Source organism: Hemicordylus capensis, chromosome 8, assembly GCF_027244095.1.
Source record: "Hemicordylus capensis ecotype Gifberg chromosome 8, rHemCap1.1.pri, whole genome shotgun sequence".
In the NCBI taxonomy this organism is placed as follows: Eukaryota; Metazoa; Chordata; class Lepidosauria; order Squamata; family Cordylidae; genus Hemicordylus; species Hemicordylus capensis.
The window spans coordinates 3848130-3871813 of record NC_069664.1 but is presented as its reverse complement, the minus strand read 5'-3'; the positions used below and the strand labels follow the sequence as shown (position 1 = coordinate 3871813).

The 23684-nt window shown below is 47.1% G+C and overlaps 1 protein-coding gene across 4 annotated transcripts; it reads left to right on the top strand.

Moving 5' to 3' along the window:
• The first annotated feature begins 993 nt into the window (after window positions 1-993).
• Window positions 994-22795, top strand: LOC128334053 (astacin-like metalloendopeptidase). 4 transcript variants are annotated; one of them, XM_053270298.1, is made up of 11 exons: window positions 994-1140; window positions 4243-4304; window positions 5887-5977; window positions 6827-6944; window positions 9401-9582; window positions 12177-12258; window positions 13191-13336; window positions 14358-17915; window positions 18941-19066; window positions 20841-20968; window positions 22650-22795. In XM_053270298.1, exons 1-11 carry the CDS (start codon window positions 1083-1085, stop codon window positions 22782-22784), a joined length of 4686 nt encoding a protein of 1561 aa, XP_053126273.1. In that variant the 5' UTR covers window positions 994-1082; the 3' UTR covers window positions 22785-22795. The 4 variants fall into 4 exon arrangements, with proteins under 4 accessions (XP_053126273.1, XP_053126276.1, XP_053126275.1 ...); XM_053270301.1 differs by lacking the exon at window positions 14358-17915; XM_053270300.1 differs by lacking the exons at window positions 994-1140; window positions 4243-4304; window positions 5887-5977; window positions 6827-6944; window positions 9401-9582 and adding an exon at window positions 10778-11069.
• Window positions 22796-23684: the final 889 nt, after the last annotated feature.

Here is a 23684-nt window from a genome sequence, read left to right as displayed (position 1 = left end):
TCCACAAGTGGATCACAGGGAGGTACGCTGCCACCCTGATGGACTTTTGTAAAAACTGACGCCAACGGGGTGGGGGAGCGGCGGGAAGGGTAAGTGCACCCTCCCCCCCGCTCTTAAAGGGAGACACCCCCCCACCATCTTCGAACCGGCGGTTCTTTGAACCAGTTTGGAGGCCCATAAAGGCCCCCATAAAGGGCCTCCGAACCGGTTCCGTGCATATCCCTAATGGCTACTCGGGGATGGGCCTTCTCCATTGCTGCCCTGAGGCTTTGGAACGTGCTCCCTGCTGAAATAAGAGCCTCCCCATCTCTGACAACTTTTTAAAAGGCAGTCAAGACACATTTGTTCACCCAGGCTTTTAATTAGATACTGTTTTAATAGTTTTAACATTGTTTAAAATTTTAAATTTAAATTGACCCCTGCTAACTGGGCAAAAAGCCACCTTTTTAATGTGGTGATTCTCTTTATTTAGCAGAGGGAGAGCAACTGGCCCTACCCGCCCCCCCCAGCCCCCCCGCACAGGACTTCCAGTGACTGTTGCTGGTGTCTGTCTTATGTTTCTTTTTAGATTGTGAGCCCTTTGGGGAAAGGGATCCATCTTATTTATTCATTATTTTGCTATGTGAACCGCTTTGGAAAGCTTTGTTGAAAAACGGTATCTAAATGTAGTTGTAGTTGTAATGTTGTAACCTTTTTATTTGTTTTTTTTATTGTATTGTTGTAAACCATCAAGACTTGCATTTTGGGTGGCATATTATTATTATTATTATTATTATTATTATTATTATTATTATTATTATTAAAAAGGGTGGCAACTCTTTTCATGACCCTGCCCTGGTTGGGTGAGCTGCCAGAACAGATTGCCTGTAGGAGGGCTTCTTCACACAAGGGGTTAATCTGGATTAGGGATGAAGAGACCTCTTCCAGGTGTGTCCTCACCTGTCTTGTCTATAAAGAGCCAAATGGGCTTCTTGGCTCTAATCTAGTCTAGGTTTTGCTTGTAGTATTTTCTCTGTTGCTTTGGTAGAGTAACTGGCTGAATTGTCAAAGTGGTTGCAAAGTCTGAGGGCTGTTCCTCAGCCATGGGTGTGACCCGTGGCACTTGGCCTATATGCTTAGGTCTTCTTGGGCTACTGTCAGGTAAGAAACTCTTATTTCTGATTCTGTCAAGGAGCTGTTGGTGTGTGCTGCTACTCCTAAGCAACAAAGCAGGCTTTGCTATACAAAAGAGGCTCACAAGGAGCTGCTTTCTATGGAGTCAGACCCTTGGTCCATCTCACTCAGTGTTGTCTACACAGACTGGCAGTGGCTTCTCCAAGGCTGCAGGCAGGAGTTTCTCTCAGCCCTCTCTTGGAGATCCCAGGAGGGAACTTGGAACCTTCTGTATGCTAGCAGGCAGGTTCTCTTCCCAGAGCAGCTCTGTCCCTAAGGGGAATATCCGACAGTGCTCATGTTTCCCATTCAAATGCAAACCAGGGTGGACCCTGTTTGGCAAAGAGGACAACTCATGCTTGCTACCATAAGACCAGCTCTCCTCCTCCTCCTCATGCTGAGTTAGACTACTGCTCTGTATTGCTCAGGACTGTTTTATTTTATTATTTATTTGTTTTTACATTTTATACCCTGCTCTTCCTCCAAGGAGCTCAGAGCGGTGTACTACATACTTAGGTTTCTCCTCACAACAACCCTGTGAAGTAGGTTAGGCTGAGAGAGAAATGACTGGACCAGAGTCACCCAGCAAGGCTCATGGCTGAATAAGGATTTCAACTTGGGTCTCCCTGGTCCCAGTGCAGCACTCTAACCACTACCCCACGCTGGCTGTTGACAGTAGCAGTTCTCCAGGGTCTTGGAAAGGGGTCTTTTGCAGCCCTAACTGGTGATATCAAGAACTTGAATCTGGGACCTTTTGCCTGCAGAGCAGATACTCTACCACTGTGTTACAGCCCCATTTTCTGAGACTGGCCATACCTGGGTAGGCTCTGCTGTTTGGCAGGAGGCCGATATATGGATGTCTACTAATATCCATCATTCCCTATGGAGGGACATGCAATTTGGACAGTCTCCACTTCAGACACAGTTGCACCTTTTGGCCTGATGCTGACTACTGCCTTAATAATACCTCTATCATAAAAGTTAAAACTCTGCTTTTGGTATGTTAGATTTATTTCTACAAGGAGCTTGGATGTGTCCTTGGCTCTTTCCCCACTGCCTCTTGCCTATACCATAATAATCCTGTGAGGTCAACTAGGCTGAAAGATGGCATCTGGGCTAGAACTCACCCAGTGAGTTGCATGGCTCAATGGGAAACTGAAACTCTGTGGTTTTCCTGGTCCTAGACGGATGCTTCAAGTCATGGAGGTGGCATCTCCAAATCCTTCTGAGGATCTTAAGGGTGGAGTGGGTGAAGCATGGCTGGGTCATGAGGCTTGCCTCCAAGAACCCACTCAAAGATCTTGGACTTGATGGCCTCTTTTCCCTATTGCATCCTGCTGGATCTTTCAGTCCTGCAGTGGTAGCCCTCAATGTCCTTGACAACCTGACATTAAACCAGCAGTGAAGATATCCTGGGAGATTCTCTGGAAAGCATTTTTGATAGGTGACCAGTTCAGTAAGCTCACTGCTCTATGTCTTAAACTCCCCTTCCCCACATGGGGCTAACCATTCTGACCTATTTAACCATGCACAGTTGTTGGGACCATTGAGGAAGCAGGCAGAGAACTTAAAATGCTACAAGACAGCTTGAGAGCAAGACATCTTCCAGATGGTGGTTCTAACTTCAGCCCAGATTACAGTGGAAGAGGCAATGGGTTATCTAGATATTCAAAGACATCTTCTTTATTATGGTCTATGACCAATGACCAAAAATAAAATACATAAGATGTTCAAAGCACATGGCATAAGTGTAATCGACAGACAGTGCTAAGAACTTGCGCAACATACTAGGGATGTCCTCTAGAGACTACCTGTTATAGCTCCTGTTGGAATAAATAACCAGTTGGAAGAGCTTCAAATGTTTACACTTTCATGTCTAATGCAAGTGGGACATCAGGCAAACATGTTCCCATGTAGTAAGAGCTGGTATCCACCAGATTACATTTCAGTGTGGCAATGGGAAACTCTGGTTGGGTTTGCGGGGAGGAGGTGGAAGAGTGCTTGACAGGGATGTTGCGGGATCCTAATACAACTTATGAAATGAGTTTGTTTTGGCAGTCTGAAGCCATACTTCAACCATAGAACTAGGTTTTGATTGTCATGGCTGCTCCCTGCAAAGTACAAGAATACCACCTTCAAAATAAGCCCCAGAGTTTTAAAAGTTGGCAACTAGGACATTGTGAAACTGACCGTCAATCTGCAACAAGTGATGGTAATGTGTGCCGTCAAGTCAGTTTCAACTCCTGGTGCCCACAGAGCCCTGTGGTTTTCTTTTTGGTAGAATACAGGAGGGGTTGACCACTGCCTCCTCCCGCGCTGTCTGAGATGATGCCTTTCAGCATCTTCCTATATCACTGCTGCCCAATATAGTCCCAGCAGGGATTCGAACCGGCAACCTTCTGCGCATTTCAGGCACGAGGTTTTCCTGCATTAAAAGCCTTTACTGTGTTAATTTCAAGTGGAGGGTTGTGGGTGATGGGCAGCTTGTTGCTTTGGTCAGGCCAGAAGTCCAGCACCTTGACTCTCTCAGTGGCCAAACAGATGCCACTGAGAAGCCCACCAACAGGCCATGAAAGCCCTCCCCTGCAGCTGCCCCTTCACAACCAGTATTCAAAGATATACTGTCTCTGGACATGGAGGCTCCCTAATATCTCTGATAAAGAGAGCCCTGCTGAGATGAAATCAAAAGTCCATTCAGGCAGGCTTATTGTCAGTTTGTGTCCCTGTGGGGGAGACTTGATCTCTTTTCACTTATAACTTGCCTTCTGTCAAGCTAGTCTGCATTGGGGGTTTTTTGGGGGGCGGGGGGTGTTTCCTAGGCAGTTTCTCACCCAAGCAGAGACCTGCTAAGCCTTGCCATGATGGCTGTAATGTGCCCTGGAAGGACCCATTACTGACTCTTCTCTTGGCAAAATGGCTGTTTGCTTTTATATTGTAAGGAAACAAACACTAAATGATAAACAAATATTAAAGCTTCCCCGGGAGGATGGAAACGGACACCTCCTCCAAGGCTGCTTGGTCATTATAATGACTGGAGGTAGCTTGATATCATGACTAGCATCTGATGCTGACCCTGTTTTTGTTTTCTAGAGCTAAGACTTCCAGAGGCTTCAGAAAGCCATTTCCTGGTGGAGGGCGATATCCTCAAAGTGGTGAGTGGTAGTGCTGGAACCCAACTGCTAGGGATTTTCCTACCTGGGATGGTTTGCCGCCTCCTAGACTAGCTTGTGGCCGGGGATAAAACCTCTAGCCCAGCAAAGTTGGAGAGCCTCGGGCGGGCCACCCTTGGGCAGGGCTGCTCAACTGTGACCCTCCTGCGGAGGTTGGCCTACAACTCCCACAATCCATGGCTATTGGCCACTGTGGCTGGGGATTATGGGAGTTAAAGTCCAATAATGTCTAGGGACCCAACAGAGAATCCCTGGTCTAGAGCAAAGGCGGGGACAGGTCGTCCTAGCTGTAGTCCTCTTATTCACAGGAAAATGGCCAAAGCCACTCTCCCACTGGGAATAGCAATAGCAATAGCAATAGCACTTACATTTATATACCGCTCTATAGCCGGAGCTCTCTAAGCGGTTTACAATGATTTAGCATATTGCCCCCAACATTCTGGGTACTCAAGAGCTCAATGGGCCTTACAAAAAAGTAACTGACATACAATAAAAAAATTAGCATGTGTCCAGCAATACCAAGGAAGATGGGAGCAAAACTGACTGCTCAGCTGGCAGCATCTGCTACCTTCTTGCTGCCACATGTAAGTGAAGAGGCTTTCTTGTTCCATCCACTTATAGAGAGCATATAGAAAGTAAAACTGTCAAAGGGGCTGCAGCTGCCTCCACATCTTGAGCCCGCCTGTTCCAAGCTTGGAGGGGATTTCTCAGGCTCCCTCTGACTCGAAAAGAACCATTCTTTGGCCTGCCTTACTTTCCTTAAGGAGGTTCATGAGATCACCTACGTGTGTCCATGTCCCTATCAACTTCCCAATGCCTGGGCTGATTTGGACCAAACTTGGTGCAGTTGTAGGGACACCTCAATAGCATAGTTCATGATGTCCACCCCAGTTCATGATGGCAGATGCATGAATGTTGGAGGGGCAAATAGGTTAACTTGTGATGGCGGTAATTATCAATTAAGAATATAGTGAAAGGAGACAGATTAGTTCTTGCCAGAACTCCTTGGGTTCACTTGTTCTGGTTTCTCTCATGGAACTCAAAAGTGGTGTGTGCAAAGATTCCCAGGTGGTGTTCCATCCAGACATCAGCCAGCCCCAAATGTCTCCTGGCAACTCCATTATGTACTATCACACCATGTCCTGACCCTGCCTACTGAGTTGTGCTTGTCCTGGCCCCTAATACTCAAAGCTCCCTAGAAACAGCAGCATCCCACAATGCACTGCTTGGTGACTGATGGTGTCACTCTCAGGATCTTGTGATGAGACTAGATAGACTCTGAGGTCTGATAAGGGGTGGTCCAGCTTAAGCAAAGCCACTTCTCCTCCTGTAGGAGGAGCACCCTGATGGAAGGCATTGAAGTTTGCATGCTCCTGATCTGTCCTGAATGGTGTGGCTGATCAAAGCCCTCTTTGCTAGAAGCAGCCTAGTGTTGTAGGATGCAGTTCTTCCATTCCCTACTGTGGAAACAAGTCTGTATGCGCCTTCAAGCTCCAGGGGTATCCTCCGCTGGAAAACTTGTGGGTGGCAGAAATATGAGACCAATGCCCATCTTCTTCTCTAGAATCCTTTCAGGATGTTTTCATCTGCCAACCCAAGATGGCCAAAGAAGGGAGGCATTGTCCAAGTCCCTTATGTAATCTCCTACAAATATGGTAAGTAGCGAACTCTAAAACTTGAATTGAGGTGATGAAGTATAAGGAGGCCAATGTGTCTTTCCAATCAAACAAGAGTTGAATGATAAAGGTGTTCAGACCAAATAGGCTGTTGAAGGGTTTCCCAATCCTGCTGTTGGACTAAAACTCCTATTAGCCACGATGGCCACTCTGGAGAGTATGGAAGTTGTAGTCCCAACAGCACCTAGCAACCCACTGGGGACCCCTGGTTTATTGAACTCTCCTTGAAACTATCATGTTAACAGCTCTGATTTTTCAAACTAGGCAGGCTGGCTTGACCCAGAGAAAGTATGGAAGTCAACTGGCTTCTGCAGACGACCGAGTCCGCTGATGTTTGGTTAGAGAGCTGATAAGTCCTCTGTGCTGCCTAAAATTTTAATATTGTTGGTTAGTGCAAGGCTCTGTGTAGGGTTTTAAAGGTGCTCTAAGCTTTGTGGCTCTAGAGAGCTAAATAACTTGACTAGAAGTTCAGTAGATGAAGTTTCTGTGCTCTGCAAGATTCTCCGTTCTCGCTGCCAGTTCTGGGATGATTCTTGACTTTTGGTGATGGGAAATGAATGGTTCTCTTACAAGTCTGACGCACTGCCAGTGCCAGTACAGTATGTGAACTCTCGTGGATGAGGAGGTTTGGGGGCAGAACAAGAATGAGGCTCTGATAACTGGAGTTAATGATGTGTGCATAAGGGGCTGCCACAGGCCCACTTAAAATGTCTTTGCGTTTGATTAATGGTGGGGAAAATAAGCTGAACCTGCTACTCTTATGGAGAAATTACAAATGCTTTGAGCAATAGACATAGCTACACTCTGTGCTCTAATTGCCTCTCCTAGATAAATCCAGTGTGGAGACGATCATGGAAGCGTTTGAAGAATTTTTGCGGGTCACTTGTGTCAAGTTCGTCCCCTATTCCTACCAGAGGGACGTCATCTCCATTGCTCCGCTCTCTGGGTTAGTGGCGATGTGGAAAAGCAGCTCGCTACGCTGCAGGGGGTCCCGCAGAAGGGGCTGCAGGGCTGTTGTACGGCTCTAGGGAACTGCCCTAGGTATTGTCCAAGCTGACTGGCAGCAACAGCTCTCCAGGATTGGGGGCTGGGGTCTTTCCCAGATCTACCTAGAGATATTTGGGGTTGGACTTACGGCCTGCTGCATGCAGACGTGGTGCTCTGCTGCAGAGCTACAGCTGCTGTTGATCCACCTTCTGCAGATGCTGAGACTAAATTCTCCCTTCCCACACCATGTTCTGTGCAGTTGCTCCATCACTTGGCCCCTTAATATACTGAGCCATACCAACATATCCATGACGTGGAGTTGCAGATGGAACATGCAAAGTTACCGAGTAGCATTTACATAGGTAGTCAGTGCACCGAGCTCAAGCCTGCTACATACTTAAGTAGCATCTTAATTCCAAAATTTAGACGAGCTCTAACACTTGCCCGTGTAAATGCTCTCCCAACAGCTGTGCTCCATGGGAGATTCCAGGGTATACCATACGCATCAAGATTATGCCCTTGTGGATCTGGTAACGTTGAAACAACTGCTCACATTTTACTGCATTGTGAATATTACAGAGACATAAGACACCAACAAATTGCCCCATTTTTGATTAATTTTCCGGGTCGTGGAGAGGATTTTTATTTAAACTATTTGCTCACTAATCCTAATTCGGATGTTATTCATATCGTGGCCAAATATTGTTATATAATATGCCAAATGCATATAAATGTAGTCTGATTTCTTCTTCTTCTTCTTCTTCTTCTTCTTCTTCTTCTTCTTCTTCTTCTTCTTCTTCTTTTTATTTTTATTATTATTTTTATTATTATTTTTATATTGTTGTATTGCTGGTCTACGACAGAAATAAAGTTTAACTTACTTACTGAGCCATACTCTTGGAGAGGCTATATGTACTAGAGCCAAAGCAGATGACTGCCCCTGCAAAAATCGGTCTCTCACCATTGTTGATATATCCTAGTAACATAGGAAGCTGCCATATGCTGAGTCAGACCATTGGTCTATCTAGCTCAGTATTGTCTTCACAGACTGGCAGCGGCTTCTCCAAGGTTAAAGGCTGGAATCTCTCTCAGCCCTATCTTGGAGATGCAGCCAGGGAGGGAACTTGGAACCTAGATGCTCTTCCCAGAGCGGCTCCATCCCCCGAGGGGAATATCTTATAGTTCTCACACATCAAGTCTCCCATTCATATGCAACCAGGGCAGACCCTGCTTAGCTAAAGGGACAAGTCATCCTTGCTACCCCAAGACCAGCTCTTCTCTCCTCTTCAATAGGCTCTTGATATTCAACTACTTTTCACTGGCAGGCAGCTGCTGATGGTATATAGCAAAAACTGGTCTTGATAGCCTTTATCCAGTGGTGGGGGGAATGTTCCTTTTTAGTTCTCCTCTATTCGGTTTTGGAACTCTAACTAAACATGAGACCAGACTTGAAATGAGCACATGATTTGAGAGTTCACTCCTGAGCTTTCCAAAACGTTGCTCCAACTGCCTTCCTCACAAGAGGGTGTGTGTACGGCTGCTACTTGCTTTGGGCTTGTTGCATGGCTTCTAAGGACGTACAGCCATGATGGCCATGATGGCCAAGCTCATCTGGTGATGAGCTGCCATGTGCTGCACAAGCACAGCATCATGAAATGTTCAGGCTTGGCTGCTACCCGCCACACAGTCTATACACGGTTGATTGTAAATTGTTTACAGGTAGTCTACTTTTTGCCCAACTTGGTAATGTGGGACAGAACAGGATTCTCTGGTGCACTGATCACCTTGCTGCTCAGCGGAGACTGGGTGTTAACATGAAGCTGAACACTGCCACTCCAGCCATATCTGTTCCTGGGGACTTCTACATGCATGAACCTCCCTTAAAGTGTAATGAAAGGAGTCATGGTCTGTGTCCAGTGGGTTATACTTGACACACACACAGAAGTCGCACACTGGATCTGGCTTTCTGTGTGCCCTGACTGTTCTCCTAGGATAGTCTGTCCACTGAATCAGATGCACACCCCGTTGGGAGTTCTTGGCTGACTTGGGCAGCTGTTCTGGTGGACACTCTGAACAGGGTGCAATTGGTTGGCTCCTTGGCAACCAAGCACTGGGAATGGAGGAGGCAACGAGGAGGAGATGCGAGCTAAAAGCCGGTTGTGAAACTTCAATAGGTTGTGCAGCTTTCCTTGAGTAGATTGCTACAGCTTTAATCTTGATTCTTAGAAATTCTTTGGCTATTAATGCAACTTCATGGGTGCTTGTTATAAGCTGCATTATGTAGAATCGAAATATTCTAGATGAGAAGGCACCCTACCAACACTGCCCGTCCTGGCTGGGAGCCTAGGCAAGTATCATGGTTGTGATAACTCTCTCTCTCTCTCTCTCTCTCTCTCTCTCTCTCTCCCCCAACAGCTGCTTCTCCAACGTTGGACGCATTGGGGGACTGCAAGTGGTGTCACTGGCTCCAGCTTGCCTCAGGAGGGGTAAAGGGATGGTCCTCCATGAACTAATGCATGTCTTGGGCTTTTGGCATGAGCATTCTAGAGCTGGCGGAGACACAGACCCCGGCATCTCCTGGAGTGAAATCTTGACTAGTAAGAGTACCACTTCTGCTCTTACAGCTCGTTCTGAACAGGGATATTGCCCCTTAACTTGGCTGCTTCTGGCTCACTGTTGCTTCTAGCTTTTAAAAAGGCTCTTGTTTAAAAACAAGAGCTCCTTGGGAATATATTGATACAACTCGGTGTTTATATTGTGATTTCAAATGTTCAAAGCTCTTAATGAGGGGATGGCCAACCTGAAGCTCTTCAGCCTTCGGACTACAAACCCCATCATCCCCAGCTGCAGCTTAATAGGTGTGGATGTTCCCATTTGCAGGTAGGAGAAAGAGACTCTCAGCCATGCTGGCACCTCCAGATGGGTCTTAAGCCCTTGGGTTGGTGGATGCCCATATGTTGTAGCCCAGTGCTGCACACTTTGCGGTGTGCCCCAGGGGCGTAGCAAGGTTGGAGTGGGCCCAGAGACAAGACTTTAAAATGTGCCCCCCCTCAAAGTCCAGGGCCTCTGCACCCCCCAGGCCCCCAAGGATTGAAGTCTGGTATTTCAAAATAAGTATGCTGCCTGGAAATACATTTCACTGAATACACACACTTCACAATATAGAGTGATATACATTGAGTACTATATATTTGTGCTCCTTTTAATGCCTAGAACACACTAGAAAGACAAATTGTTAAAATGGGTCCCTCGCTGCAGATTAGCAAAGACTTTCAACCATGCAGTGTGAGCCTAGGTTTGTTTTCTCAGAATTCTGAACAAATTCAGTCAAGTTTGATTGCAGGAGGTTTTTCACAGGAGGCTTTTAAAGCCCTTTAACACACATCTCCTCTGGAATGGAGGTGCTGCATTCCCATGTTGGCCAGATTGACCCTGAAGTCCCTGCGAGTTATTGGGGAGCAGTTCACACACAAGAAAAATAAAATAAAATAAAAGCACAAGACATGCTTCACAGTTCTCACTCAGGCCTTCTGGGTTGCAAAACAACTTGAGCATAAGTGCATTTATGAATGAATGAATGAATGAATAAATAAATATAATATTGTTTGTTCCCGAAGTTTTTATAATTTTCTGCCATGAAACAAGCCACTTATAGGGTTTTTGATAGGTTTTTTTTTTTAAGCCCGCAAATTTTCCAAGCTGTTTTAAATTAAATATTCAGAGACTTCTCGGTCCCTCCCCCCCCATATCAAAGCCCTATGGCAAGCAGATCCCTATATATCCGGGGGGGGGGAGGTGACCACAAAAAGGAGTTCACATTCTATGTGGCAAATGCTGGGCTGGGCAGAAGGTCTGCTGCAGAGAGCTGTGGGGGCTGCTCCGCCTGCCTCCTTCCTTGCTTGCTTGCTTGGGGCCTCCCTGCCAGCCTACTCCAGTTCAGGCTTCACTGGGGCCTACACGGAGGCCTCCCTGCAAGCCCCGCCCACCCGCCGGTCAGCTGAGAGGCGCCCGGGAGGAAAGCAGCTCCTTGCAGCTGGTCTGCTGCCTCGATTGCCGGCCAGGAGGACAAGCAGCAGAGAGGAGGGCAAGCAGGGCAAGTGGCTGAGGGGACCTGGGGCTGGGCAGGGGGCAATGGGGAGTTATGCGAGGAGTCTCTGGGGGGCCCCAAGGCAGTGGGGCCCCCAGACAACTGTCTCCCCTTGCCTAATGGTAGTTCCGCCCATGGCCCTGAGGGTTCTTATGCTGCGCCTGAAACTGCAGACACCTCCTACATGGAGGATAAGTGGCTTGAAGGCATGCCCAGCTGCCTGCCTACCCTTCCCTCCAGACTGGGAAAAGCTTTGGGTGCTGAGAATGTCCCTAGCTGCACTCCAGTGACATGGGCCGAGCTGCACTACTGCTGACGGACCAAACTTCTCTCTCAAACACAACTGTAGGAACCCCTGAGTGGGACCATGAGGAGCAGGGGCCTCAAGCCTCTGCCCCTGCCATGGTCCCAATCCAGATCAAGGCTCTTGTCACCTACTTTTGAAGCAAAGTTAAGCCCATTGGTGCTAATGAGTCCATCTAGCCTGGCCCTTGGAGGTTTGAACCTCTCCAACTAGCTATTGGAGTAGTGACAGAGAACCTATTTCTGGGCAGGGGTGCTTTCCAGACTAGCTGCTCAACAGCAGCAAAATGCCTCTTATCAGACAAGTCGCATTTGAAACAAACAGCAGGAGGAGCAGTCTTGCAGAAACTAACAACCCGGAAAAAACCAGCAACTTCTTTATGCTGGATATTCAAACGTCCTAGCTCTATATCACAGCGATTAAATTCGGAACAAGGCATTGGCAATGTGAACGGCTGTCCGCGTAGGGACAGTGGTGTCACAACGCAGGAAATGTGGAAGCACACTTCCGGGATATGACGTGACCCCCTCACAGGGTCTAATCTGGAAACCCCCCAGGCCACAAAGAGAGCACCTGCTGTTAAGATCTGCCCACAGCTGACTTCTAGCCCGACTTTCTAGATGCCGCTACATGGGGCTTCTATGTTGGTGTGCTTTATATGATTGAATTATCAGAATGTAGTTTTTGTATGTACAACTGATCAATGATCATGATAAAGCTCTTCATTCATTCACAAATATCGCACACTTGTGCCCAATTCCCTCAGGGGTGTATGCTGTATCTTTTTTTCTTTTCTTTAGGATGTGAAACAAACTTCATGAAATCTTGGAATACCAACATGTTGGTTGCCTATGACTGCTCATCTATCATGCACTATGGCAGGTAAGCAAGTCTTTATCCAGGTACTACAGTATCTTGGCTGGAACTTTCTCCAACCCAAACTTCTAGACTGGTAAAGTGACGCTGCACATTCAGAACCGGGTGTCTACAAATACAGTTGCAATAGTCAGCCCTTGTAAGCTGGGCTCAGCTGTGTTTAGATCTTAGCAGGATAGTGAATACTGCTCCCACCCTTAGGAACATAGGAATCTGCCATATACTGAGTCAGACCATTGGTCTATCTAGCTCAGGATTGTCTTCAGACTGGCAACGACTTTTCCAAGGTTGCAGGCAGGAATCTCTCTCAGCCCTATCTTGGAGATGCTGTCAGGGAGGGAACTTGGAACCTAGATGCTCTTCCCAGAGCAGCTCCATCGTCCCCCAAGGGGAATATCTGACAGTGCTCACATTTCTAGTCTCCCATTCATAGGCAACCAGGGCGGACCCTGCTTAGCTAAGGAGACAAGTCATGCTTGCTCCCACCAGACCAGCTCTCCTCTCTACCCTTCAAGCCATGAGAACTGGCATCTTCTTGGAAGTGATATTTATTTACTTATATTTTAACACACCTTTTTAAGGAGGCTTTTAAATATCATTATTTTGTTATATCTGGTAGGTTCTTTAGCTTCTTTAGCTTTTTATAATTTTCAGTTTTAATTTGAACCTACACTGTTTTTATCTGACTTTTTTTAAAAAAATAATTTTATTACTTGTATCTGTGTCTATGTTATTGTTGTAAGCTGCCCCGAGCAGTATTGCACTGGAAGGGTGGGGTATAAATATTTTAAATAAATAAATATTTTTATACCGCCTGATATGTACATCTCTAGCTAATAGCAGGGGAAAAACAGTGCCTCTACCACACCAAAAAGCTCTAGTGTGGAGCTGCCCAACAGCTGCTCTTATGGACAAATCCTCCCTCTTTCCCCCCTTAGGAATGCCTTCAGCATGACCGGCTTGCCCACAACTGTACCACTCTCCAGCTCTTACATCATCCTTGGACAAAGATGGAACCTGAGCAACTCAGATATTGCCAGAGTCAACAAGTTCTACAAGTGTTTTCAAGCAGCAGCACAGCCAGGTAAGGCTGGACCACTAAGGCCTGTGAATGCACCAGTCACTGTCTTCAGTTACCCCTGCTCACTGGGCCAAGAGGCACCTTTTACTGTGGTGATTCTCTTTATTTAGCAGGGGGAAAGTAACTGGCCCTATCCACCCCCAGCACAGTACTTCCAGTGACTGTAGCTGGGATCTATCTTATGTTTATTTTTAGAATGTGAGCCCTTTGGGGACAGGGTTCCATCTTATTTGTTTGTTATTTCCCTGAGCCATTTTTGGAAGGGTGGTATAGAAATCGAATTGATGATGATGATGATAGAGGTCTATAAATCATGCATGGTGTGGAGAAAGTGGATAGAGAGAAATTCTTCTCCCTCTCGCTTAACACTAGAACCAGGGTCATCCCATGAAATTGATGGCCAGGAAATCTAGGACCAACAAACGGAAGTACTTTTTCACATAATGCATACTCAACTTGTGGAATTCTCTGCCACGAGATGTGGTGACAGCCAAAAACCTGGATGGTTTGAAGAGGGGTTTGGATAACTTCATGGAAGAGAGGTTTATCAACGGCTACTAGTTGGAGGGCTACAGGCCACCTCCAGCCTCAAAGGCAGGATGCCTCTGAGTTCCAGTTGCAGGGGAGTAACAGCAGGAGAGAGGGAACGCCCTCAACTCCTGCCTGTGGCTTCCAGCAGCATCTGGTGGGCCACTGTGTGAAACAGGATGCTGGACTAGATGGACCTTGGGCCTGATCCAGCAGGGCTGTTCTTATGTTCTTATGATATAAAATGGCTCCCTATCCCCAAAGGGCTCACAATCTAAAAAAGAAACAGAAGAGTGTGCTCTTGGGATACTGGATGGTTGGCAGCTTGTATGGTAGGCATGACAGCTGCTTTCACATAGGAACACTTTGTGGATATACAGTACATTGCATCTGTTAGGTTCATGACATGGCCCTGATCATGTTAATGGCACACACCGCAGAGATCAAGAGTGGCTAGAAAAGGACTTTCTCATCTAGCACCTGTCCTTGTTTTCAGAAACATCGGATGGAAGACCTGAGAATGTAACTGGTTTTGTCCCAAGCTCAATGGAACCAGAAAGCAAGGACTACATCCCTACTGCCTGGAGTTCGGTTCCTTCTGCCACGGAAGAGGCTCGTTCTGCCAGCGAGACTGTTCAGGAGCTGCAAGAGCTGGCCCAAGTGGGCTCCACCCTGCCACCCAACAGGAGTGTTGAGGAAGCCTCTAGTGTTGCAGAAGCCCCGATGAGAACTCTAGCACCCGGAATGGAGAGGCGTAACCCAAGTACAGTGTCTCCAGGGGCTCCGAGCAAAGCATACCTCATGATGTCAGAAGGACTGCCACATAACACCCGGCTCTTGGAAATGGAGACTAAAATGACAGCCAGCACTGCTGCCCAGAAGAGCAGTGAGCCGCAAGCTCTGCAGAACCCAACCCGTGGCTCTGGAGTGCTGAGAATCCAGTCTCCAAGCTACACACAAAGTGGGCAAAGTCCCATTGAAGGAACAAGAGCTAATCAAGGAATTGCACTTGCAGCTTACACTCGTACCAAAAGCACAGTGCCTCCGTTTAGCCTCGGCAAGGGAGCTGCAAGAAGGCTTGATAGGCTGGTGCAGAGCACTCTCCTTTCTGGATCAAGAGCCATGGATGTGGGGCAGATCACAGAACTACCTTCCCCTATGGAGACAGGAATCGATGAGTCTGAAAATGGCTCGCCCAGCTCAATCAAGGGGGGACCTTTCACTGTGGTGGAAAACCAAACCAAAGAAGGTATGGATCTCTTCCATCCAGCCACAAGTCACTCCAGAAGCAAAACTGGCCACCTTCAGGATATGCACTCTGTGGAAGGCATACAAGATAAAGCAGTGAGCTCTTCCTACATGACACCCTCTCGGAGAGCCCCTGGAAGTACAGTAGTCCCAAATGCTGGAGCTTCTTCCAATCCCCCAGACAGTGAAGCAAGAAGCCAGGCACTCTTCACTATCAGCAGCCACCGTGGAATAGTGGGGAAGGAAGAAAAAGGCTTCTACAACAAGGAGCCAGCTTTCACACTGGCCTCCCATAGTAGGAAACCCTCTGTGGCACAGGAACGAGAATATGGGATGCTTCCTACTGATGGGGATCGAGGCCTTGGAAGTTCACGGGCTCAAAGTCAACATCTTGATAGGCTCAGGGCCCCTACTGGAGAGCCATCCCCTTGGGCAACAACTGCAGGTGATTCGGCTGATTCAAGACAAAAGGAACCTTTCTCTGAGAGCAGTCCAATGGGGTCCACTTCCATAGAAATGGGCACAATCTTTCCTCTGCCCCTCACTCATCAGACAAGAAAGGGCTACAGACAGGGAGTGTTGGCACATACACCTTTGGGACCAGTCTCTGAGACTGAGCAGGTGATGCACGAGACATGGCCCCTCCTGAGGTCCCATGAGACACCTAGAAGTGCAGCTGCCGAAACAGTGGTGGGAATCCCACCGGTCCAGCTTGAACTCCAGACTGAAAGGGGGCACCTGGAAGGAACCGCATGGCCCATGTCTAAAACTGGGGGAGGGGCAAACGCGGAGCTGCCCAGCCAAGCTCCTGTGCAGGAAGAACAGGCTTTACTAGCAACTGAAATGGAGCAAGCCATGCATTCTACAGAGGAGACCTCTCCACTGAAACTCTCTTGGTCTCCAAGCTCTAGGCCAGCTCAGAGGAGACACACAGCTTCATCACTGCAACCAAGAAACATGGAAGGCTATAGCTCTAGTGCCCATGCTGCAGGATGGACTGCAAGGGTGCATGCTGAAGAATCACTAAAGCATGCCACAGAAGCAGCAACTATGGAAAGCCTGTCTCGTGGGCAGAAGGCTAGTGTTGGCCATGAGGAAGAACCTGGAGGCAAAAGGCCTGCAGGAACTGAACTCCCCAAAGAAGCCAAGACCCACAAAAGAGCATCTCTGTGGCAAGTACTGCCCACGGCATCACTTGGGAGCCAAATTCTCAGAAACCCTGAGTGTGGTATGGCAGAAACCAGACAACAGGAACAACCTCCTCCTCCCCACTCAGTTGGAACTAGTATTGCTGGAACAGGAGATGGTGGTCATGGCCAAGCCAAGAATTCTACTGGGCTGAGAACAGTACCCTCTCAAAGCCAATGCAGAGGGAGAGTGGCTGGCTCTTCATACATGAAGCCTGCTACCAAGAGGCCAGCTTCCTTGGACATACCACTGGAAAATGAGGCTACTCAGGAATCCAAGTCAGGTGCAGAAACCAAAGGACACAGCTCTGTCTCAAAAGGGAGATCTCTCCCCAAAGAGAGTGAGAAGGTATTGTCTGTCCCAGAAACAAGTACTTCTCCCAGCTGGAGGAGAGACACCAAAAATCGAAGAGAGGAAAATGGAATGGGCCATTACCCACAACCTCTGGAAGAGACTTCATTGGCAGTAATGAGTGAACTTACAAAGCCACATAAAAGGACTCCAGAGAGTACTATAGCAAGTGATCAAGGAACTGCTAAAACTACCAGTGCTGGTTCTTCCCACTTCTCCACCACCTTGGCTTTTGGCAACCCAACTCTGCAGGGAGTGCAAGAACCCCGACGTTCTCTTCGTTTAGGAGGAACAGGATCAGAATCTGTACCAAATGATGGGGGGCCACCTGTAAAATATTTGGAATCTGCCACTGAAAGAAAAGGCTCCTCTAGAGAAATAACAAGCCCTTTTGCAGAAGGGAGACCGTCTGAGCCAGCAAATGCAACAGAAAAGTCTTACCATGGGATTAAATGGGCCACAACCCAAGGCTGGAAAGATGCACTTGAAAAAAGTAGGGACACCACTTCTCCCTTATCTGAAGCACAGCCAATGGCCTTGATTCATGGCATTAATGAAGGGACAGCCGTGCCCCTGACCGCCCCAGAATCTCCCACACTTCTAAACTATAGAAAGGGGCCTGCTGGTCGCCATTCTACAAAGGAAACTCTACAATCCAGACAAGCCTCTGAAACGCAGACTGTAGTGAATGGAGGAGAAATCACTGTGAGCAGCATGATGGAAGGGAAACCAGAGCAAGATGGTGGTCCCTCTGTCGTCAACCCCAATTTCCTTCATTATATTGACAAGAGGTCTCTGCCAGAGATAATGGCAAGAACCTTGGTACTGGCGTTGCCACAAGAGGAGGACTGCAATTGTGAGCCACTGGGGCTGAATTGCAGGTGTCTAAATCCCAGTAAACCAACAGTGGCTGGTTCTGTGAAGACAAAAGCATTCCTGAAGAAACATGTCCTCAGAACCATGATGGCGGCGGCAGCGGCTCTTGGGAATGGGCACAAGCCTGAAAAAGCTGTAGGGATGTCTGCTTCAAACATTGAATTGCCACATCTTTGTAGGAAGTTGCCTTCTGCAGTGGAAATGGCAGGAAATGACCTGCCGGCCCCTCGAAGAACAATGAAGGCAGCACAGCCCCTCTTCTGTTCCTTTGAGCAAGACTTGTGTGGCTGGGAGCAGAGTAAGGAAGATGACCTGGACTGGATCCTTGAGAAAGAGCAAGAGCAGTCTGTGGATGATCAAGATATTGCAGGAATGCCTTGCAGGGCCTCTGGTGAGTGGCTTTTGTGAAACTCCTTCTCTGGGGCGGGTGTGTGTGACTTGCTAGAGGAGAGTGGTTGGGTTCATTTTCATTCATTCATTCATTCATTCATTCATTCTCTCTCTCTCTCTCTCTCTCTCTCTCTCTCAGTAATGCCCAAAGCTTGCCACCAGAGATGCAAGTGCTTCCCTCTGCCTCATGGTGGGGCCGCCAGCTCCTGTGGAAATCTCTCAAAATACTTAATAGGGCAGTCCTCCATTCTAATTAGGGTAGGAGACACACCCTACCCAAGTTAGGGAGCTGTGGGTGCTCCTGTTTTGATTGCCTATGAGCAAAGCAAGGTGGGGAGCAGGAAGTGATCATCTACTAACCCAGCAACTGGGTTGTGGTTTTGTCCTCCCTTATTAAAGAGCCTTCCAATCCGGCTGCTGCTTAGCAGGCTATCACTTCCTCCCCCCACTTGCTGCTTTCTCACCATTGGAAAATGGGAGGGTGCGCAGCTCCCAAACTTGAGTAGGATGCATCTCTTACCCTAACTAGACCTGTGTGAAACAGCCCAATACACTTGTCCTATATTTTCATGGGTAAGTTGAAAACTTGTTGGCTGCCCAAGGATTTCTAATGAGCTCATAAGAGAGGCAAATTCAACCCTGGGGCTTCCCAACCTCAGCTCTAGACACATAGGAAACTGCCATATACTGAGTTGGACCATTGGTCTATCTAGCTCAGTATTGTCTTCACAAACTGGCAGCAGCTTCTCCAAGGTTTCAGGCAGGAGTCTCTCTCAGCCCTATTTTGGAGATGCTGCCAGGGAGGGAACTTGGAACCTAAATACTCTTCCCAGAGCGGCTCCATCCCCTGAGGGGACTCTCTTCCAGTGCTCACACTTCTAGTCTCCCTTTCATCTGAAACCAGGCCAGACCCTGCTTAGCTAAGGGGACAAGTCATGCTTGCTACCACAAGACCAGCTCTCCTCCTAACCTTGTGAAAGGATGGCAGTGGTATCAAACCAACCATGATCTTGTCCTCTTCACCAGGTGGCTACATCTCCCTGAAGTCTCCAACAATCCAAGTTCCTAGTAAAAAGGCAATTCTGATCAGCCCCGTCCTACATGGCACTCGGTGTCTGAAGTTCTGGTACAGAACAATGGGCTCTGTCGCAGGTAAGTGGCTTCTGTGTGAAAGGGACTGTGGGTATTTGATAACCTGGCTACCCCCTAATCAGAAACAATTCCTCCTGCTAGATAAGAATCCATCACCAGAGTTTTTAGATGATGAAGGAACCCTTTTTCTGCTTCCCATCACCTGGAAAACTTTTGTATAATTGATGCTTTCTTCCCCTGTTCTTTTTGCAGTGTCCTTGATTAGTACTGTGGCTGACTGCATAATTTTAAGGTTGTGAGCCACTGTGTCTTATATTTTTAAAATGTACTGCCTACCTCTGTAGAAAATTGACAGTGTATTAGAGAACAACATTCTTCTCCCCACTCCAGAAAAGAAGCTATCCCTTGATAAGCTGCATATGTATAGATGCGAGCCCTGGACCTATGGGAAGGGGCCGAGGGCAAACAGTTTGCTTCCTATTTGGTAAAATCAAGCTACAATCTAGTGTGAGCCTTTTGTGTCTCTGCCAGGAAGCTGCTTCCACCTTGTGGGGAGAAGCTTAGCTCTTCCTGCCCCCCAACACACTTTGCAGAGAAGGAAGGGTAGCAAAGACCTAGTTCACTCCATGCTTCCTCCCCTGCTTGCCATTCCTTGCAGAATCCCAGTTGTCACCCCTCTACTGGATTTTTGTCTGGTACAGAAGTTCTATTCAGTCATTGGGCATGGAATAAGGTGCTGTAGTGATCAGCCTCCCCTCCCTCTAAAGAGTTAACTGGAAGTGAAGCTCAGCTAGTCAGCATATCAGGTGGGCCTGGGACCTAGAGAGCTGTTGGCAGGAAGAAGAGTTCTTTGTTAGAAGAGAAGCTAGGTGGGAGGTGCACAGGAGGATATGTGGTCATGGAGATTGGCTGCAGGAGAATAACTCTGCAGATCCTTGAAAGATAGGTCAGGAAGCTAGAATTCTCAACAGGAGTTTGGTGAAGCCAAGGCTAGTGGCTTCAGAAGTTTAGCGCAGGAGAAAGTGGTTTAAGAGTTTGTAGTAGAATTTCTGTTTCTTTGGTGTGTGCTTTTGCATATTCCTGATACTGTTCTATCATTGTTTACCTGTAACATAATTAAAATAAGGCACACTAGCCCACGCCCATCCTACCTAGGATGTTGCAAAAGACTCTATAAACACCATAAGCATACATTAAGGCAACCTATTTTTGTAACCCTACTAAGTATTCTTAAATGTTACTAAAAGCTGAGAGAACCTCAGACAGAAGCAGTCTGTAGTAACGAATAAAACTGATTTTCTTTTTAAAAGCCTCTCAGTGTTGGTTTTTAACTTGGGGAAAACACCAAATTAAGTCTTTTTCTTTCTGGGTTATCCCACCCCAAGCCCAGAGTTTCTGTCGACAAAAGGGGTGGTGGTGGCAGCATTTTGAACCTACTGATAATACAGAATAGTTCTAGGAGAAGTCTAGCCAGGCAGCTCAGCAGGGATGCTTCGGCATTTCTTTCCCTCACGTGAGCTTGTTCTGAGACAAAGGCTTTAATCCACTACAGATGCACAGTTTGGTTCTTGCTCAGAATTCTGTGCAAACACCATTGGGGTGGGGGGTGGGTGGGGAGGGTGGATACCCAGGGAGGTGACACAAGGGTACTCAAAAGAAAAAGGTGGCAGCTCTAATTCAACTTGGCTATGCACACATACAAATACCATGAATATATTTATATACCGTTCTCAAAGCAGTTTACATAGATATAAACAAAATGGCTCCCTGTCCCTAAAGGACTCCCCATCTAAAAGTGTACATGTGGACACGTGTCAATTCTATTTTCTAATAGGCAAAATCAACATCTACACAAAACTCCTGATTTCCTCTGAGTGGTACAAAGTCTGGTCTATGAAGGAGGATCAAGGCATGGACTGGTATCCAGTGGCCATACCCATCTCAGAGATTGGTGAGCTACAGGTAAGCACTTGTGGTCGCTTACATGGATACTTAGTTTAAAATGCTTGAAACTTTCTCAAAAATTATCCGCCTAAACTACACACAATACTGTATACTCTGAGCAATAAAGCAAATGAGGAACATGAAGACTTGAGGTGCATCTTCCGCTAGGAGGTTCTTCAAAGGCCTCATTGAGACAATTGGACTGGGAGCTGTGCAAGAGCATACTGTATTCTTGGACTGCTCCATCTTGCTAATCATAGAAAGCTGCTGCCTTCTGCATCTACACGATTGGAAAGCAACAGCTTTCCAAGGTTTCAGGCTGGGTTCTGAAACCCTAGATGAGGCCTAGCCTTAAGTGGCACAGCAGGGAAATGCTTGACCAACAAGCAGAAGGTTGCCGGTTCGAATCCTCGCTGCTACTGTATCGGGCAGCAGTGATGTAGAAAGATGCTGAAAGGCATCATCTCATACTGCTCAAGAGAAGGCGATGGTAAACCCCTTCTGTATTCTATCAAAGAAAATCACAGGGCTCTGTGGGCGCCTGGAGATGAAATTGACTTGACGACACACTTTACCTTTGACCAGGAGAGCTGGTCTTGTGATAGCAAGCATGACATTTCCCCTTAGCTAAGCAGGGTCCACCCTGGTTGAATATGAATGGGAAACTAGAAGTGTGAGCTATTTGTAAGATATTCCCTTCAGGGGATGGAGCCGCTCTGGGAAGAGCAGAAGGTTTCATGTTCCCTCCCTGGCAGCATCTCCAAGAAAAGTCTGAGAAAGATTCCTGCCTGCAACCTTAGAGAAGCCGCTGCCAATCTGTGAAAACAATACTGAGCTAGATAGACCAATGGTCTGATTCAGTATATGTCAGCTTCCTGTGTTCTTTCCCAGACATCAGGCTTTACAGAGGATTTTCTGCAAGGCTTTACTGAGAGTTCAAAGTTGCCCCAAAAGACCAACACAGAAAGTGGATTTTTTTACCCCAGATATAGATCAGGCTACATTCAAACATGTGACGAAAAGCCCAAATTGTGTGTGCTCCCCAATAGCTTGCAGGAACTTTAGAACAAATTTGGCAGATATGTGAACGCACCCTGTTCATTTTGGAGGAGATGCAAACTAAAAGCTGGGTGTGAAACTTCCAGGCCAGGAACAGAATCCAAGATCTCTTCCATGCAGATCAAGTCCTGTATTACCAAACTATGGTCCCATCCCATGGAAGCTTCTATGGAAGTGCTTCCCAGTGGGGTTGCACACTCCTTGGCACTCAATATACTCAATCCAGATTTCTCCAAATAATCTGGCTACAACTTTAACAAAAAAAAAAAAAAAGCCCCAGTATGGAATCTCAAGTGTGCACCTTTCTTTTGAAGGCTTCCCCCTACAATAGCAGCACTTCAGAACCCAGAAATGTTGAGTGAGTTTAAGCACTCTAAATCCAGAGCTTCAACGAATGTGAGGAGTTAATCATGACTTGGAGGCTTTGCTTCCCCAGGGTGTACTCTCTGGTCCCCCTCTTGCCTCTGGTCAAATGGGGTGTATTTGCAGCCATCTTTACATGAGGGGAAAGTGGGAGATTGTGCACACAACAAGCAACTATTTACTTGTTGAGAAGGTTGTCTCAGTAGCTCAGCGTCCCTTTGAGAGGCCTGCTGCAACTCGCAGAATGAAATATGCCATCTCCTTGATCTCTTTGCAGATGGCTCTGGAAGGCGTGACTGGCCACAACCTGGGGAGTCGTGCTGGAATTGATGACCTCCTTGTCTGTAGAAAGCCATGTTGGGAATGCTATAATACTAAAAGCATTTTGTGTGGGGAAAACAAAATAAACTAAGTGTTGCTTTACTCTCATAGTGAACAGCCTGAATTCATGAGGGGATAGAAGCGGCAAAATGCTCTCTCAGACCTTTCTTGGAGATGCTGCCAGAAACCGCCCTGAGCCCTTTTTGGAAGAAGAAATCAAATAAATAAATAAATAAATAAATAATGGGTTTGCTCTGCCCCTAACCTGGGTAACCTGATCCCTAAGCTGGGATCCAAGGTGATGTCCTCAGATCACATGCATCAAAAGCTTTGAGGAACCTTTTAGTTGATTGCAATTAACTAAAAATGTTAGTGCATTTGGAAAGCACTTGTGTCTTAAGAGGTATTCCCTCCTATATGAGAACTAGGAATACTTCAAAGGTGTGTGTATTTTAGGGGCTTAGAATGATTGCATCGGAGCGGCATTAGGGCTTTAAGGGGGTTTCCAAACAGTCCACTTTTTAAAAAGCTCTTGCTGCTTTTCTGCTTGGCATCCAAATGACACCTTGGCCATCATGTAACTTTTGCAACATCTGTGATGAGAATCAAGACTTTTCAGACAATTCTCAGATGACACTCTGAAACTGTGGGATGGCCAAGGATAGCTGAATGCAGGGTAGAAACGTGGTAAGAACTGGTGTTAAAATAGAGTATTTCTCAATCTGGAAATGCCCCGGATTGATCCCACTTAGGACAGCTACCCCTTCATGCCATTTGGTGGGGTCATGGTTTGCACCAAAGATCACGGAAATCAAGGTTCTGAAAAGTTGCAGGGTATAGAGAAGCCCAGGGGTCCAGCAAAACTCCAATTCCTGGGGTTCCTGGAAGAAAGGGGGACCTGTGAAAGCTGTAGCCCAGTTATGACTACAAGTTTAGCTGATATCATGTAAGCTGTAACAGGTGGAAGAGCTGGCACAACCCTTCATGGTGC

What these genes read in the sequence shown, in the direction of transcription:
- LOC128334053 (XM_053270298.1), top strand. Translation starts at nt 1,083, where the DNA reads ATGGGTGTGACCCGTGGCACTTGGCCTATATGCTTAGGTCTTCTTGGG. An exon ending in AGGGCGATATCCTCAAAGTG is followed by an intron (nt 4,305 to 5,886) that starts GTGAGTGGTAGT and finishes CTTCTTCTCTAG; the next exon opens with AATCCTTTCAGGATGTTTTC. An exon ending in CTGGAGTGAAATCTTGACTA is followed by an intron (nt 9,583 to 12,176) that starts GTAAGAGTACCA and finishes TCTTTTCTTTAG; the next exon opens with GATGTGAAACAAACTTCATG.